This window comes from Balearica regulorum, chromosome 3 (assembly GCF_011004875.1).
Source record: "Balearica regulorum gibbericeps isolate bBalReg1 chromosome 3, bBalReg1.pri, whole genome shotgun sequence".
NCBI classification, from domain to species: domain Eukaryota; kingdom Metazoa; phylum Chordata; class Aves; order Gruiformes; family Gruidae; genus Balearica; species Balearica regulorum.
Window position 1 is genome coordinate 39,023,845 of NC_046186.1, and position 18,501 is coordinate 39,042,345.

An 18,501-nucleotide genomic window follows, 5' to 3' on the forward strand; every position below is an offset into this window, starting at 1 on the left:
CAAATATACAACAAAGAGGATTTAATATGGATATTTGTCTAAAGTTTGTACACTTGTAAAAATGTACTTTCAAGTAGCAGAGCTTGATATCTCCCACTGTTTTTCTGCTTTCTTAATGAATTTTCCAGGAACAGGTTGCCTAGAGAGTTTGTGAAACATCCGTCTTAGGTTATCTGGATGTAGAATTTGACCAGATCTGAATTCAGAGTTGGCCTTGCCTTCATCAGGGCGTCAGGCTAGAGACCTCCAGAAGTCTCTTCTAATCTAAATCTTAATATATTTTTTTCTTCAGTTGCTGAGGAGAGCCCAGTTATTCCTTTCTGTAGTTTGTTTTAAACTTCCTTTGTAGCTTTGGGAGCTGTGTGCTTGAATGCTTGCCCGCTAACTATGTGTGCTGAGTTGGCACCTTTATCAAATCTCAAAGAAATAGTGCTTAAATTTATTAACCAAATGTGTATGGTACTGCAAATAGATCATCCAGGAATAAGCTAAGGCCAGTGAATATTGTTGTTTCCTTTCATTTTTGATACATGTGTATAAAAACCTGGAGAACAGAAATACCTACCTGTAAAACCAGTGCAGGCTGTGGTTTTAGTTTGCCTGCATCTTCTGTCTTTATACCTAACTGGATTCTTCATGACTTCCCACTTCATTAGTGGGCTGTCTTGCAGCCCTCCTTTAGAAATAGATGTTAATGGGGTTCCTAGGTCTTGGGAGAAAACCAGCCTGATTGATGAAGGTGTCTCTGACTTCAGTAAGTCAATTTGACTGTTCTTTAAAGTACCATTAACGTGAGAGATAAGTGTAACTGGGTTCAGATGGATCAATCCCAAGTGGAATACTCTGATTTTTCTAGTAGTATGCTTTTCTTGGCTCAATATAAAGGGGTATGATAGCATGTACTTTAGAAATTGTACAAGATGTTCAGAATTGGGTACTTTCTCAGACCAGGAGGGTCAGCATATGGATGGGGAGAGGTAGAGATATAATTAGTTATGGAAATGATGCCCGTTGCACTTTTCTTTTGATTGCTTGCATATCAGTATGTGTAGAACATTAGCTTGTGTGGGGAAAAAAAAAAAATATTGTTGACAATCTTTCTGAATTTCTGCCTGAAAAGCACTCTCTCTCATTCACCACTCAGGAGAAAATAGCATGGTATGTTTGATTCTGCATTTAAAAACATCCGTAAAAATGCATTTTTGCAACTAATGCATGTGTTCATGTAACCTATCTGTACAAAATGTTTGCTGATGTAATCTCAAAGCTTCACCAGCAAGGGCTCTAGCCACACTGCCCAAGTTGCAGAAGGCAAAGGGAGGGACTGGGAGAATGCAGAACTGCCCACTGTAGGAGAAGATCAGTTTCAAGACCATCTAAGGAACCTGAAGGTGCAGAAGTCCATGGAACTTGATGAGATGCATCCACAGGTCCTGAGGGAACTGGCAGATGAAGTTGCTAAGTCACTGTACATCATATCTGAGAAGTCATGGCAGTCCAGTGAAGTTCCCACTGACTGGAAAAGGGGAAACATGCCTCCATGCCCCCTATTTTTAAAAAGGGGAAGAAGGAGGACCTAGGGAACTACAGACTGGTCAGTCTCACATCTGTGTCTGGCAAGACCGTGGAGCAGATCCTCCTGTGAACTATGCTCAGGTACATGGAAAATAAGGAGGTGATTGGTGACAGCCAACATGGCTTCACTAAGGGCAAATTGTGCATAACAAATTTGGTGGCCTTCTATGACGGGGTTACAGTGTTGGTGGATAAGGGAAGAGATAGTGATGTCATTTACCTGTGCAAAGCATTTGACACTGTCCTGCATGACATCCTTGTCTCTAAATTGGAGAGACATGGATTTGATGGATGGACCACTCGGTGGATAAGGAATTGGCCGGATGGTCGCACTCAAAGAGTTGTGGTCAACGGCTCAACGTCCAAGTGGAGATCAGTGACGAGTGGCGTTCCTCGCGTCAGTATTGGGACCGGCGCTGTTCAACGTCTTTGTCGGCGACATGGACAATAGGATCAAGTGCACCCTCAGCAAGTTTGCTGATGACACCAAGCTGTGTGGTGTGGTTGACACACTGGAGGGAAGGGATGCCATCCAGAGGGACCTTGACAAGCTTGAGCGGTGGGCCCATGTGAACCTCATGAAGTTCAACAAGGCCAACAAGGCCAAATGCACAAGGCCAAGGCACAATCCCAAGCACGACTATAGGCTGGGCGAGGAATGGATTGAAAGCAGCCCTGAGGAGAAGGACTTGGGGGTATTGATTGATGAGAAGCTCAACATGAGCCAGCAGTGTGTGCTTGCAGCCCAGAAAGCCAACCGTGTCCTGGGCTGCATCAAAAGAGGTGTGACCAGCAGGTCAAGGGACCTGATTCTGCCCCTCTGCTCTTGTGAGACCCCACCTGGAGTACTGTGTCTGGCTCTGGGGCCCCCAACATAAGAAGGACATGGAGCTGTTGGAGCAAGTCCAGAGGAGGGCCATGAAGATGATCCGAGGGCTGGAGCACCTCTGCTATGAGGACAGGCTGAGAGAGTTGGGGTTGTTCAGCCTGGAGAAGAGAAGGCTCTGGGAGACCTTATAGCAGCCTGCCAGTACCTGAAGGGGACCTACAGGAAGGGACTGTTTACAAGGGCATGTCAGGATAGGACAAGGGGTAATGGCCTTAGGCTGAAGGAGGGTAGATTTAGATTAGATGTTAGAAAGAAATTCTTTGCTGTGAGGGTGTTGAGGCACTGGAACAGGTTGCCCAGAGAAGCTGTGGATGCCCCATGCCTGGAAGTGTTCAAGGCCAGGTTGGATGGGGCTTTGGGCAATGTGGTCTAGTGGAGGGTGTCCCTGCTCATAGCAGGAGGGTTGGAACTAGAAGATCTTTAAGGTCCCTTCCAACCCAAACCATTCTAGGATTCTGTTTAGGCAATCTGTTCAGCTAGTTGCAATAAAGGTGAAATGACTGATTTTTTTTTCTTTCTTTCTTTTTTTTTTTAATCTTTAAGTAATCATTTGGTTTTGGTTAAGGATTCTGGGATGAAATACATTCAGAGAAATGCAGATCCACCAAGACAAAAACTTATTCTACAGATATATGTATATATCTGAAAACTTATCCAGGAAGGTTTCTCAGGTTCAGGGTAGTGCTTCTGGATTGGTACTAAGGATCTGTTTAGATCCCCCCCAAGTTCCCTTTGGGATGCCAAACCCTGCGCTTTTGAGGGATTGGCTACTTATTCCTTTCCATGGTTTGCCACGTACCCCAGGTCACTTCAGGGAGTGTCGAGAGACAGGGTGTTTAAGCTATAGAGCATTGTCAATGTCAGTCCCTGTTAGAAGGGTGTACTGGGCAAAATGGTTTGTATCCTGACAGTGCGCTCAAGTCCAGTGGGCAGAGTCTAGAGCTCAGTACTGAATCCACCACACCAGAACCTAGCTTCGTAGGCTGGAAGATTCCCAGAAAAGGGAGCTTGGGTTACTTCATTGGCAACTGCTTGTTTGAGTGGTTTTCAGTATGTGTGATACTCAAGGTGTCTGGCATTCACCTTCTGCTCTCTTACTGGCAGCTTCTGGAACTCAGAGGGTCCTGTTGGCTCAAATATTGCAAAAGGGATTTGATTGTCCAGGTGGCTTCCACAGTATCCCAGAAACTGGGATTTCTGAGACTGCTTTTCTTGAGTGTTCTGAAAAGATATACACTGAGGTATACTTGCATACTGTAATGAGCAAGACCATGTGATTTTCTACTCTAGTTAAAAAAAAAAAAATCCTTCTCAAAATACAGAAAGATAGTGTTTGTGAATTTTAGAATCCAAAAATATGACTCTGTATTAGATCATGTGTTCCCTGCTCATGAACACATTCTATTGTATGTCCTCAACATCCTGGGTCATTATAAAATTTCTTTGCATCTTCTAGTCTTCCATTTAGATTAGGCTGCTGTTGTCAGTCTTGTGTGCCCCTCTGTACATTCAGTGGCTTATTTGCCACTTCTGCTGTCTGTGCCACAATACTACATAGAAACTCTTGGTGACAGATTTGCAAAACTATGTATGCAACTTAAATTTGGAGTGGTGCTTTCTATTGCACTGTAAATACATAGATGTCAGTTATCAGTTCTGGAGGCTATCACAGTATTATTCCAGTCTGTTTGCCTCCTGGTGTGTACAGAGAAGATTATTACTTAGTTACTGGTCTGTCTTGTATCAGTTTAAAGATGATGCTTCTACATGTTTCACGTCAAAATGCAGAATGAGCCAATACAGTTTTGACAAACTAGATGACTGATTTGAAGGCTAGTGTAACTGGTTTTTTTTAGGACAGAATTCTCGTATCATGTAAAGGCAATAAATTAGTATTTGAGAAGCAGGGATCTTTAAGATTAACTATGACTGAAAGACTAATGGTAGGTATTCTCTGAACTTGAAGGTTTTAGGGGTAGATTTCTGAAGGTGCCATCTGAGGCTTTCAGAAGCATTTAGGCATCTACCTCTTACTACAGGCTCAAGGGAATTAAATTATGTTTCTCTGAAAATCTCTAAGTGCTGTGTGCCCCTTTAGGAGTCCAACTGTCTGGCTCCAGTGTAATTTGCTACATGTTCACATGTAAATAGTATGATTTATTCATTCTTACTTAACAAAACTTATATTCAGAGAATGTTTAGATATTTCACTACTCGTCCTCTGAATACTACTGCCTTTCAGATGCAAATAACTTGCATGTTGTGATAAGGGCATATAAATTCAGCCTGACAAAGAATGTGTTACTACCTGCAAAAATTCTGTCTAGCTTGAGCTTTTCTCACCCCTAGCTGTTCATGGCTCCTGCACAGATCCGTGCAGATTGGAGCTGGTTTGAGCTAACACTTCTAGAAAACTCCCAAGAAAGATGTTAAGATATCCTTCCTGGGCTATGTGTCTGAATTGTTAAGACCACCAGCCTTTATAGCAGTCTTTAGTTCCAGCTCTCCCGATTTGCAAATGTGAATATCGTTGACTGAAGTCAGTGGAAAAGATGGTTTGATGTCTGTACAAGCAAGAGCTCAAATTATACCTTTAGTGACAGCAGTGTTGTCTATATCTTGGAAAGATTTTTCTCTATCAAAGATTTTTCTCAGTGTTCTATAAGCCATTTTTAAAAACTTGTTACTGCTTGATATCAAGAGGAAATACTGAAGAGTACTCCTAAGCTCATTCAGTGAGCTGATTATTAAAGTATATTGATTATTAGAAATGCTATTTAAGAGTGCTGGCATTGATAACTTACTCCCATGGAAAATTAGCATGAAAAATCAAGATTTAAAATAGCTTCAGCAGAAAAATAATTAGTAGTGCTGGCTTTTAAACTCTGTTGTAGTTAAACTGTAGGGTTTCCTTTCTTCCTGATCATAATGGTTGCTGAAACCAAATGTGCTGTTAAGAACTCAAATAGTTCTACTTTTGTGTTTATTGCATTTTTTTTTTTCCTCCTTAGAAATGCAGAACCTTCTGAAAAAAGACTTCGCATGAATAGCTTTGTGGCAGATTTTGGAAGACCTCTAGAGTCGGAGAGGGTCTTTTCTCGTCAAATGGCTGAAGAATCCCGGTCACTTTTCCATTTCTGTATTAATGAAGTGGAACATTTGGACAAAGCAAAACAAAGTCAGAAAGGTCCAGGTCTGGAGAGTAATATCCACTTCCAGGAAGTTCCTGGGAGCGGTGGAATGTTTGAGGAGGACCTGAATTGTCTTACAAAATTTAACATTCCGAACTTTGTGAACACTGAGCAGAACTCTTCACTAGGTGAGGATGATCTCCTCATCTCAGAGCCACCAATCATTTTAGAAAGCAAATTGGTCATGCAATCTTCCCATCGGATCCTTGACTGAAAAGTCTTACTTTAAGGTAAACATTCCCGTTGTTGTCCAGTTTGAAGCCTTTCTTGGCCTTCTGGTATTTTGATAGAAGGTATTTCAGACCTGTGCTTTTTATTGTATGTAAGACTGGCTGTGCTGACAACTCAAGTTTAGACAAGAAGTAAAACACTGGATGCTTTATTCTGATGCCTTCTGTGGTCTAAACCTTTTGCTCAGCATTATTTTTGCTTCCTGTTTTTTTGTTTTGATTTGTTCTTTAAATGTCCAGCTTCTGAAGGATACCATAATAATTTGTGGGGACTGTGAAGGCTGGCACTGAGAGGTCTATGAAAACTCCTCAGCCAAGAAAAGTGTAAACCTCAAATTAAGACTGAAGCAAAGAATAAACAGGCAGCCCTGGGGATGTTCTGCAGCTCCTGCCACTCCCAAAAAGGACACCTGAAACTAAGCAGCACAATGGATATCTGCTTGGCATGAACTTTAGCTTCTGATTCCTAACTGCTATTTGGTGCAGGTTAAACCAAACTTACAAAGCTTCTAGAGGGAATACCTTGCATGTTAAATGGATTGGTTACAGTGTTTACAAAATACTACCACCACCTGCTGCTGAGTAAAAGCAAATTGGTGCCTGTAATTACCATACTTCAGAGTGATACTCTGACAGCTGCCCAGTGATCACCTGGAATTAGTATTCTACACACAAACAGTAATTTGATTTTTTTTTTAATTGCTGATGTAAACATCCAGTCTGGTAAGTGCAGGATTCGGTAAGTAAATCACAGGATATCAGATAAAAACTATTCTTCTTTTGCCAACAGAGTTACTATATGCAAGTGGTGGTGGTATGCTAAGCTGGTGTTATGCTTTGCTTATAGGCTGAACCTTCCTATGCTTTTTGGCTCTATAAATGGCCCTTTTTTGACCAGCAGGCCAGTGAAGGACTAGCAGGCTCTGAGTTGAGAGGATCAGCTCCAAAAGCATAGCTGAGCTGCACTTGCTCTGTCTTCTTTTTGTACTCAGTTGGGATGGTGTTGCAACCACAGCTGTTCTCCCAGGAAAAGGTTTGTTAAGGAATTGAATAGGTGTAATTTTAACCTTTAAGTTCATTTTTTTTTTAGAGAAGGAATAAGCTTCTGAACCTTAGCCAGTACTTAAATTACGTTTCAGCTTTCTTCAAGAGATGGGTAACTAATGACCAAATTTTAGAGCAAGCACACAGGATGCAGAGGAACCAGGTTCAAATCCTTTGCTGGATTTGGAGTAAGAGTGCTTGGCAGGAAGTTCTTAACTGAAATGAAACTAGTGGATTCTAGATCCTGTGCCTAACTGGGTTTTCTTGAAACTAACCTGCTCTGTATACATGTTTGTGTCAGAGTAAAAATGTAGCAATGGCCTGCTGATACATTCTTCAGACACCTAAATGCTGATGAATTCATTCTTCCTTCACCTGGCAACCAGAAAAAACAGCGAATGGGTTGTGTGTTTAAAGAACACAAGGAGTGGGGGAAACCTTGTTTTCATCTCCTGTATCCTTATTATAAACCACTTATACTTCCATTTCCTGTTTTCAAATGTAATTCCTGCACTACTTCCTGGTGTTTAAAGTAATAGGATTATACTTAAAGCAAATTAGACTGTTTAAAACTAGCAGATTATTGTTGAAAATAGTTCCCAAGAGAAGACAGGAGTGAACCCTGTTATAAATGAGCATAGCTGTATGGGTTGCAATGTAGGTCTCCAGTATTATTCTTCAGGTGCAGAAAAGGTTGCCTTTTACAGTAAGTACTTAGCTACAGCATTCATAGTTGTGGTTATGGACTTTCCTTTTCTCTTTGCAAATCAAGAAATTTGGGAAATCTGCCTTCTGAATGTGGCAACTGCTTCCTGCTGAGGCACCTCAAACAACTGTTAGCTATCTAATGGCTAAGTGTTGTCTGAACTGAAGCTTAATACTGCTCTTGCTAACAAGCTCTGGGACTTACACTATGGCTTTTATAGCCTATTTCTGGATGAGCAAGCTGCCTTCAGTGATGTTTGATCCATTCTTTTTCAATTTTTTTCCTTTGCCATGCTTGAAAACAGAAAGGCTGCTTAAATGAGGGGAAAATCTGTGTAGAATCCTGCAATTGAGAAATGAAGCTTAAAGCAGTTAAAACTAGGTTTCAAAATAATGCAGGTCTGGTTTTAGAAAAAGAAAAGCTTGATCTTCCCAGTGGGTTAACCTGAGCTTTTCTTCTGCCACCTTAAATCTTTGTGGCTGTTGTTTGAGTCAGCTTTCGGGAGAAAGTATTAATGTGTATGGATGCTGGTGACACTTAACACCTAGATGAAAGATATTTAATCAAATGATCAAGGGATAGTACCAAATTCACTTACAATGCATTTGAATTGTATTCTTAGTGTCCTTCTGAAGCATGTATTAATCCGGTAAAGGTATTTAAGCATTTGGTTCCTGCTTTTGTTCTTTCCTGATAGTTCTACTTTTCCCATCTTACCTCCCTTCTATCTTTAAAGCCCTTCATTCTGTTTTTTACAGCAAAGTAGCCTTGCAGTCAGTCCCCGCGGCACAGCTCCCACATGACTTCGGAAGCACTGTGGCAACAATGCAGTCTGATTCAGATTTGCAAAGGCAAACACAGAAACTTTCTGTGGTCTTCAAAAGCAGTTGTTTTAAAGCTGTTCATTCTTTCTTTTTCCTTTTTAAGAACTAATAGACACAGTGTTTTGCCTGAGGGGAAAAAAGGGATTGGTATAATAACCAGCTTTGTATAACATGTTTAAAAAACTTCAGCTTTTCCCAGAAAACCAGTATGACTTGGTTTGCTATGAAGTGAATAGAAAGTGTTTTGACCAGGGTAATCCTTCAAAATGAATACTCACAATTTAATGGTGTTTGAAAATGGAATTCATAGAATCACAGAACAGTAGGGGTTGGAAGGGACCTCTAGAGATCATCTAGTCCAATCCCCTGCTAGAGCAGGATCACCCAGAGCAGGTTGCAAGGATCGTGTCCAGGTGGGTTTTGAATATCTCCAGAGGAGAGAGATCTCTTCTCAGTCTTCTCTCTTCTAGACTAAACAGACTCAATTCTCTCAGCCTTTCCTCATAAGAGAGATGCTCCAGTCCCCTCATCATCCTCTGCTGGACTCTCTCCAGTAGTTCCCTGTCTTGAACTGGGGAGCCCAGAACTGGGCACAATATTTCAGATGTGGCCTTACCAAGGCAGAGCAGAGGGGGAGGATAACAACCTCCCTTGACCTGCTGGCCACGCTCTTCTTAATGCACCCCAGGATACCATTGGCCTTCTTGGCCATGAAGGCACATTGCTGGCTTGTGGAGAGCTTGTTGTCCCCCAGGACTCCCAGGTCATTCTCTGCAGTGCTGCGTCCCAGCAGGTCAACTCCTAACCTGTACTGCTGCGCCTGGGGTTATTCCTCCCTAGGTGCAGGACCCTACACTTGCCCTTGTTGAATTCTACTTGGTTCCTTTCCACTCAACTCCCCAGCCTGTCCAGATCTCACTGAATGACAGCTCAGCCTTCTCATGTGTCAGCCACTCCTCCCAGTCTAGTATCATCAGCAAATTTGCTGAGGGTACACTCTGTCCCCTCATCCAGGTTACTGATGAACATGTTGAACAAGACTGGACCTAGTACTGAGCCCTGGGACCCACTGCTAGCTACAGGGCTCCAACTAGACTCTGCGATGCTTATCACAACCCTCTAGGCCCTGCCAGTTACTGCAAGTTTTGTTACTGCTTGGGCTGTTTCAGAGCCTGTTCTCAAAACTCACTATAAATGCAGCACTTGTGGTAGTTTTAACTTCATGGAGAATTCCCCTAAGATAACTACATATGTTTCTTTGCATAAATATGTATTGTATTCTGTAAGAACTTCCTAGGTCAAGTTATGCATTCCAGTTTTCAAAGGTGAATATTTGTGAAATGTTCTTCTGTGTAAACAAGTTTTAGCTATGTACTTTTTAAAAAAAAACAAACCACAAAAAAACCAAAAAACCTGCAGTGTAAAATCAGAAAATGCCTGCTCATAGAAAAAAGGAAAATATCACAAGCTTCTTCACTAAAATGCAGTGATGTACAGTCTCTGAGGCTAAAAGATGAAGTGATGTGTATCTGTCATGCAATTTAGTATTTATGTACCTGAGCTGTAGATCTTAAATACTTTAATATGTTTTTTGCCACTCTGTGATTAAAAGAACCCTGCAAAACCCTTCACAAAGGAGGAATTCAAGTGTGCTTTTCCCCTTCTACCCTGCCCTATCCTCCTGGCAGTGAAAGATGGCAAAGTACATCAACTGGAGATACTACAAAGCTGGACTGAACTTACTTGGTAGCCTCAGGTATTGTCAGGTAGCAAGGACAGCACAGAGCCAGAGCCTTTCACCACATGTTTCCCAGAAACAGCAAGAGTTGAAGGCCTGTGCTTTCTTAATTTTGGACATGAGGTATGTAGTTAGCTGGATGAAAGGCCAAACATTACCATTCAAAGTTAGCAGAAGACTTTCTGTTCAAAAGAGTCAGGGCAGCACTTGATACATGGGCCCCCCTTCCCGGTGGAACTGCATTTGCACAGCTAGTGCTAGTATACAGATCTGGTTTCCTTCTTTTTTCCCAGAATAGGTTAAATACTGGATAGAGTAGCAGACTTCAAAATATATTATGCACTAGCAAATAAAGTCTTCATCCATGATAACCTATTTAATTTGTTACATAAACAATTTTGACAAGTATTTCAGAAAACTTGAAGTAGACCACACTGCTTATGTCTCTGCCACAAATGCCATGTGAGACCTGATATTCTTCTACACACCCTGTTTTCCTCTCTTGAAGCAAATGTCTTCTCTAATCTAGGTCACTGAGTCACTCAGCCAGCTGCTCACTTGAGTTCCTAAAAGCTTCAAACGTGACAATTCAAATTATTATACTCCAGCTGCTTTGCTGTAAACAAATGAATTCCAGATAAACATAAGGCAATGATTGAAAGAAATTATGTTTAAGATTCTTTTATTCCATTCATTATAATGCCCCCTGGAAATGCATGATGAAATAGCATGGCGTAAGAAAAGGAAAACCATACAGGAAAAATCCTATTACTCTGAAAGATCCCACTGAAATCTGCAGTGGAATACAGTAAAAGTTAATGACTTGGTTTGTCAGCCTTTGCTCCCTTTCAGGGTATTTCCCCTTTTCTGTACTGTTAAGACTGCTGGAGAGGCAAGGAAAAAACCTTTAGCACAGAAGTTAAACCTTGGACATCTGATCTCCAAAAAACACCACCATTACTACAGCCCTTTGTGAGCAGAGATGGTCTGTTACCTTGTGGAGTGCCCACTTCATAGTAAATACCTAAACACTGAAGACAACGCTTCTGTGAGCGTACTGCTACATAAATACCTGTGAGAACAGAGTAGAAACCATATTATGGCTTAGAGTAATGGTCAATAATACTGTCCCTGCTCAGTAAAACGAACTCGGAGAGAGACTTTAATTTGAAACATAAATTCAAGCTATGTGAGATACCAGCATTTACTGAGAACAGAATATAAGAATTTTAAAAGGTGTGAACAGTAAGGCAAGCCCCCTCTTGATGACCTAACAATTCTATGTTTGAGAGCGACTTTCCAGCCAGCAGAAACGCTTCCCCTAGGCCTCCCTGTCCTAGGCAGTGCCCTAGCATACCTAGGACATCCAGGTCCTGGCCTCTCTGGGAGCACAAGGGATGCTGTAATTTTTTTTTTTTTTTAAAAAAAATCTCATTTCAGGTCACACACTTTAATACAGTGTTACACATACAGCAAATTGTACAGGAAATAAATGGTAAGTTGAAATTGTTCACTTTTATCCTTTTCATTTGCAAGACAGTCCAAAAAATCAAGAAAATGCAGCATATTTATACATATCTGATATACAAAGCATTATTGTATTTACACGTTTTATGAATACAGAGTAATACTTCATTATTAGGGCACAAAACATCCATACTAAAAATACTGAAAATATCTGAATAGGAAACAACGAAGATTACTATATTAATTCCCAACTGACCATCTTTTTTTTTTATATCTCTATATATACACATATATACTCTCACTTTGTGTGTACACTCCAAAAAAAGAAAAAAAAAGAAAAAAAAGGATAATCCTTGCACTGCTGGTTGCTGTCTGTGCCTATACGGTATAGTTTGTTATACCACTTTGTCTTTATGTGTGCTCAGTCACATGCTTGTATAAGCCAAAAATGTGTGTTTACATATCGTGCTTCTTCAGGGACCAGCGGTAAATCATATACACAGATCTGAAGAATTTCACATTTGACTGAAATGCTAGCTTCAACCATACTACAGGGACCTGAAGAATACATTCTAGCTTTTATCTTCTCTTTGCCCTAAATAAGTATAGTTGATTGATCTATAACCTCAGTGTGTGTGCTATGAAATTCTTAAGGAGTTGCAGTGCTGAGCCTTCAAACTAGTGATTTACTGATTTTATTGTTTGAAAAACCTGTCATTACAGCTGCCAAATAGCTATGTACCTTGAATTTTCTTCTTTACTGTAACTTGACTGACTTCTCCTTTTTCTCTCCTCTTAGCAGCAGGTTTTTCATAGGATGAGTCTAATGGCCATCTGCATCTTCCCTCCCCTATCTCCTCAGGAGCAGGGCACCCCTCTGGGTCTAGTGCTTCCTAGGGCTACATTTTCTAGACTGCTGGTTGTTCTTTTCTCTCCAGCTGGTCCATCTCATTTGAAAGAAGGGACCAAAAGCTCAGCACACTGAGTTACACATTAGCAGTGCAGTAGGAATTGCTCCTATGCTGTCTAGTATGTTACAGGCTCTACACTTAGGTGTGTAACTCCACCAGGGCATAACCGGCGAGGGAAAAGGCAACGGTCTCTCCAACATTCATCTTGTTTGTTACCTGCTGTGATGCCTGTCACTTCAGCAGAAAGTTCTATCATCCACATTCTGTACTTGGGTGGTAGATTATTCCTGCTTAAGCATACTAGTCTCCTTTGTCACCCCTGAAGACTATAGTTTTTTTGTTTATTTCCTGGCTCCTTTTCCAATTTACTCATTATTTTAACTCTAAATTTGCCCACCAACATATCCCTGCAGTTGAGCTTTAGTACATCATCTTCATGTTTGATTGGCCTCTTTCTTTATTCTGTAAAGATGGTTCTCTGGCAGATCCAGAACAGCCCCTTGTAAACATCTTACTCGGTACAGCCTTTCCTTTTAAAAGGGATGCCAGTAACTACTCTCGCACTGTCTTTTACAGGCTTTTTTTCATATCTGCCCCATAATAATTCAGCTAGGCCACTCTGCTATCGTTCTTACCAGCACAGTTTGAAATATTTGCAAAGTAAACAGAGGGTAGTTTGAATTTGAGCAGCACCAGAGAATGTCTGCTCTGCTCCAGCCCTCCAATCATGCACAAGGTTGAAAGGGGTCTTAAGGGTAAGGGAAGGTACATTTTATGAATTGGAGGGAGAGAAGCAAAATGTTGGAAAATAGAGGATTTTCATGCCCTACCGAATGAAAAAGAATAACTACGTACTAAAAATACAAAAGTTCAAACAGCATATTACTCAAATCGTTCACAAAGGAATCACTGTAAGACAAGTCATAAAGAAAAATTAAAAATATTCAGGCATGTTCTACAGTGTCTGAAAAAGCATCACGTGGAATCTCTCAATGCTAATTGAGTTTATGGAATAACCTCAATATTCCTAAAATTTTTTAAAAATTGCATGTAACTTTTTCCTAATGAAATATAAGACATACAATATGATTGAGGTGTTGCTCAGTGCAAATCTACCTTTGGACAAGTATGACTCCATGTAAGATCAGAATATAATACATACGAGTGTTACATGAATGATTTTCAATAATATTTTCCATATATAACTCTGAATATTAAAATTCTGCTTCTCTAATCAACTCCTACCTAATCCTGTCTTCCAACAGCCATCCATCATGCTGAATCCACTGCCATTAGGTGCAGGAATAACAACCCCTTGTTTCTGCAGTTCACGTAAAACATCTAATATTGAATCCAATTCCACTCGAAATTTCTCCAGTTCTTGATTTTTCCGTTGTGCCAGTCTTCGCCACTTCTCAACCTCTTGGGTTTGTCGCACTTCAGTAACATGTTGTGTTAATTGGGTTGCCTGCAAATTAGAAGGCCAGCATTGTGACTTCTAAAATGGCCAGCATTGTGACTTCTGTCAAATACTCGGCTGACGCTGCCCCTTTGCAAAAATATGCCACTACATTAGATTTGATGCTTAGTCTCAAAGCACTATGCTCACGTTAAGTGGAAACAATTTGTTTGAACATCACAAAAATCTTTCTGATATAGCAATAAATTCCTTTAAATATTTGCACTGATGACAGAAGGGTAGGATCCATTACTGACTAATTAGCCTCAAGAGAACTTACCCTCTCCAAAGCAGCAATTAAATGTTTGAATATTTAAGATAAAGCTGAGCATGTAACATAAACCCCTCTGTAATCAAAATGAACCTTTTGAATTGCCATTTAAATGTGTTAATTAATAGAATGCCCTGCAGGAGAAACAAACCAAATCTGAATGACATGTTCTGGGCTACTACTGTACTTTTAAAAACTCCAAGTTCTATGAATGATCAGAAAACATCCTGTAGTCACAAAAGCCTGAAGCTGCTTCAGATAAAAGTTTGAATTAATTTTGACATGAATCCATGGCATAATCCTATTAAATTACCCAAAATAGAAGTGTCACAAGATATCAAAATCTCCACACCACTATTAATTGTAATAGATTCTTTGAGGAAAGCTCTATCACCTAAGGGCCGTAGTTATTGTACTTGTAGGCTGATACTAAGGATAACCTGTAATTTCCTTGTTCAGCAATTAGTCTTTCTACATTGTTCAGTTTGTTGTCGTTCATTTGGAGGACTGTTCTGTGCCCCACTGCGGATGATTAAAGGTGCAAAACTAGGACAAACAAAATCCAAAGCTTAATACATAACAAGGCTTGTAGCACCAGGAAAGATTAAATTACTTAGTAGTAATTGTTGCACATCATAGTATTATTTCTTTCTTTTTTTTAAATACGTGACAAAACATCTTAGTAAATGCTATAGGTCAGGTAATGAATTCAGTGGAGACAGATCACAGAGCAGGCAGCAGCTGTGATCTTTACCATAAAGAAATGGTAAAGAAATTCTCAGATTATACAAAAGCAAATCAATAGCATAAAAAAGTAACTGTACTAACAGTTGCCTTTAGCAGGACAGAATGTGAACAAAAAATCATAAAATAAAATCATCAGTGGCAGCACGGTTCAGTCTTAATAGAGTGACTTGTCTTCCACACAGTTCTTTTTGGGAAGAAAATTAAATATCTGATGTAGAAATAAGAATAAAACCTTCTGCCACCAACGGTTCTGTAATAAAAGTGTATTGAGATCTGGTTTCAAAACTGTAGAACACAAACTAAGAAATACTACAGGTTTGATGATCTTCCAGTCCAACTACCCTTCTTTGACTTCATATATTTAAGTAAAACCTAAGTTAAAAAACTAACGAAAGAGATGCTCAAATATTTAAGTGATGAAAGCATTGAGAAAAAAAATCTCTATGAACCAGAAAACTGTTTCCAGATGATAGAAACTCCGTAGACATGAAAAATCAGGAAGGAGGCCATGACATAAAATAAAATGAAAAAAAGCAATGCAAAATTGTTTTCCTCATTCAAATGATACAAATTGTCAGATACAAGAAGCTGCATCACCAAGATCCAACTGTCAAAATACAAAATGTTTAGTTTGTGGAGGATAAAGGCTTTTTTTTGTTATTGTTTTGGGTATTAAAACCAGTATGTGGGAAACTGTTGCAAGATGTTTCCATACTTTTAATGCAACTTTTGTGAATGGGACTTCTAGGACTAGAAAATAAAATTACAGTTCAGTTGATGAATATATCATAGCTCAAACTCTGCATTACAAACTCTTGCCAATTTTTCAATAGCTAGCTTACATAATGTAATTGAAATACAAAATAACCGAATGATAGAGGGGACTTCTGGAGGTCACGGGGTCCAACCCTCTGCAGAAGTTGCGAGGAAGTTACGCACCCGATAGGTGAGTCATGCACAAGTAATCCTAATTCCGACAGCAAGGCAGCGTTGACTAGCACTGCAGTGCACTCCCTTGCATCAGCAGGCACCAAAGACAAACCCATGGTTGTATCCAAAAGTACTTGCCCCCCTCCCGTGTGGGCTAAACAAGCCCAGGCAAATACCATAAAATAACAGTTAAACTGATAAATTGCTCTTGAGAAGTAAATGCAGACAGGCTCTGGTGTACCTTTTGGATTTCTTGCTCTCTTACTGCGTGTCTGGTCTCTATATGCTTGATTTTCTTTTCCAGGCACAAGAAATGTTTCATTTCAGGACTCTGGCTCTCCTTAGCCTCTCTCAGTTCTTCCAACAATTTTGTCACCTACAGTTTGAGGGAATTGATGAAAATTGTTGTCATTGTGTTAAGTAGTGTGTGAAACAGATTCCTTTCAAAGCGTATTTGCGTTGTTAAATCATTCCATTCAAAAGCTGCAGAAAGGAAGACCTAAAAGAGTAATCCCCTTTATTCAAAAGCTTAAACGGGGGCTTAGATTAGGTTCTTTCATTTGTAAGAAGTAGCGAGAGGATATGAAAATACAGGCCTTTTTGTTAAATCCAATCCTGTTTGTAGTATGTTATGAAGTGATAATTCGCAGAAAATTTTTATGCTTCTAAGCGTACTAAAAATTAATAGAAAATATTATGATTAGATGTTCTAACACAATCCCTTCTAACACCCTGGATAAAGATCAGATATAAAATGTACCAGTGTATTTCTAAGGAATAAATTAAGAAGAGACATGCTGCTAACAGACATGATTACAAACCCCCTTTGCTCTAATAACTGCCAGGTAAAATGAACTCTACCAAAGACTTACAACTGATATCCTCATCCTCCAGAAATTCAGGTAAGTTTTCTCATAAAGCTCTACTGGTTTCTTCTCATTCTTTGCCTATTTTCAGTAACTTGGTATTTCTTCATTGACCATCCTGAGCCTTTTTCTGTCACTTTCTTCATGTGTAGAAGTAAACTGAAGTAAAAGCTTTGAAGTCTTTATCCTTTATTAGAACCCTTACCCAATAAATCTGAAAACTGCTGACCCTCTTCAAGCACTCGGCCATCCTCGGCTCTCTGCTGCTGAATTCAAGTAGCCGGAAGCATTGTGTACTTCCTAAGAGATGTTGTCCCTCTTACTGAGAAGCGACTCCAAGATGCCTTACTATTATTTCCATTTTTTCTAAAATAACAAGGCCTATGTTATTACATTTTTGCCTGTCCATTACTCCAGCAGCTTTGAAGCTGTGGACCAATTTCAGCCACGTTTGGCAGAGGAGCAGATGTCTTTGTTTCGGAAGATCTGTGAAAATGAGTGCCTGCTGCTCATCTGCTAAGTTGCCTCACTGAAGGGAAGGGCTGATGCGTCATCTCAAGTACATAATTCAATACAAGAAAAAAATCACGCAGGAATGATGTCATGAAGGGAAAAAAGCCCCAGGAGAAAATGGGCTCCATCTATTTTGCCAGCAACAGAACTATGTTAAATACAATGCTGTCCTACGCAGAAGCTGCTATACAAGAGAAGTATAGTTAATGAAAAACACCCATGAACAGCATTTCTGAGATTAGTAATCAAAGAATAACGTTCCAGTGATCCTCAGAAAAAAAGGTTGCCTTTTTTGAGGTATCACCATTTTAGACAGAGGACTCTCAAGCCTCTTACAAATGGTAGTGGTTTTCCCTATCATGACTAATTCCATTTGCAGGTTTGTTGCCTTCATTTTTCAGCTCAACTTATTGAACCATTTAATACTTAAAATGTATTTAATAAGCAGCGCAGCAATCATGCTAGAGGGTAAAAGCAAGGCTTTACTTTGATATTGCCCTCTATATAGTCTTGCAATGATTTTTGTAACAAAGGCATTCCATTACATTTTCTTAAATACCAGCACCTCGAACTCAGCCTGTACCACACAAGATGATCATTCTCTTCACCATCACTATCATTAATAATAAAGCAAACAGGCAGAGAAGAAACAAAAATGTTGAATAACATTTGTCTCCTCGTACTCTCGCCCTATTTTCCCAGGAGGAAGTATTATATGTACACTGAGATTTGTTGAGTGAAACAAGCTTTGTAAGGAAAGGTGACATCTACCATTAGATTTGTAATACGAACCAAAAGTCTCAGCCTTTATTCTGCAAATACAGAGCTGGTTTAACAGGAGATCTTTTATCTCTCCCTACAAACCCTCGCTTTTTCTATAAATACCTCAGAGCAGAGGTGGAATTTTGCATGGATAGGATAAATACTGAATGAGTTTAGTAAGATCAAGATTAATTATATTAAGTATGTACTAAACACACACTGATACTTTTCTCATTTCTTCTAAATAAGGGCAGCAAACATGATTAAATGTCTGGAGTTCTCAGTCCCTTACAGAATAGGAGAATTCTTTTTAATAACTCCTGCAGGTTACTGTATTATCAAAATGAAGTGAAAATTAGCAATGGAGATCAACAGGAA

At 39.8% G+C, this 18,501-nt stretch overlaps 2 protein-coding genes across 7 annotated transcripts in view; one reads left to right on the forward strand and one right to left on the reverse strand.

Moving 5' to 3' along the window:
• The window catches only part of MRAP2 (melanocortin 2 receptor accessory protein 2), a 28,364-nt gene extending 19,285 nt beyond the window's left edge, over nucleotides 1–9,079 (forward strand). The window contains exons 5-6 of one of the 3 annotated variants that reach the window (XM_075747617.1): nucleotides 5,476–5,885; nucleotides 6,126–6,232. In XM_075747617.1, the coding sequence (XP_075603732.1) occupies nucleotides 5,476–5,869 (394 nt within the window). In that variant the 3' untranslated portion in view covers nucleotides 5,870–5,885; nucleotides 6,126–6,232. Of the gene's footprint in view, nucleotides 1–5,475 lie in introns of all 3 variants that reach the window. The other 2 variants (XM_075747615.1, XM_075747616.1) reach the window with 2 other exon arrangements.
• Nucleotides 9,080–10,822: 1,743 nt separating this feature from the next.
• CEP162 (centrosomal protein 162) overlaps nucleotides 10,823–18,501 on the reverse strand; it is a 49,301-nt gene continuing 41,622 nt past the window's right edge. For 3 of the 4 annotated variants that reach the window (XM_075747620.1, XM_075747619.1, XM_075747621.1), the window contains exons 27-28: nucleotides 16,224–16,358; nucleotides 10,824–14,043 (exon numbers count right to left, since the gene is read on the reverse strand). In XM_075747620.1, the coding sequence (XP_075603735.1) occupies nucleotides 13,810–14,043; nucleotides 16,224–16,358 (369 nt within the window). In that variant the 3' untranslated portion in view covers nucleotides 10,824–13,809. Of the gene's footprint in view, nucleotides 14,044–16,223; nucleotides 16,359–18,501 lie in introns of all 4 variants that reach the window. The other variant, XM_075747622.1, reaches the window with a different exon arrangement.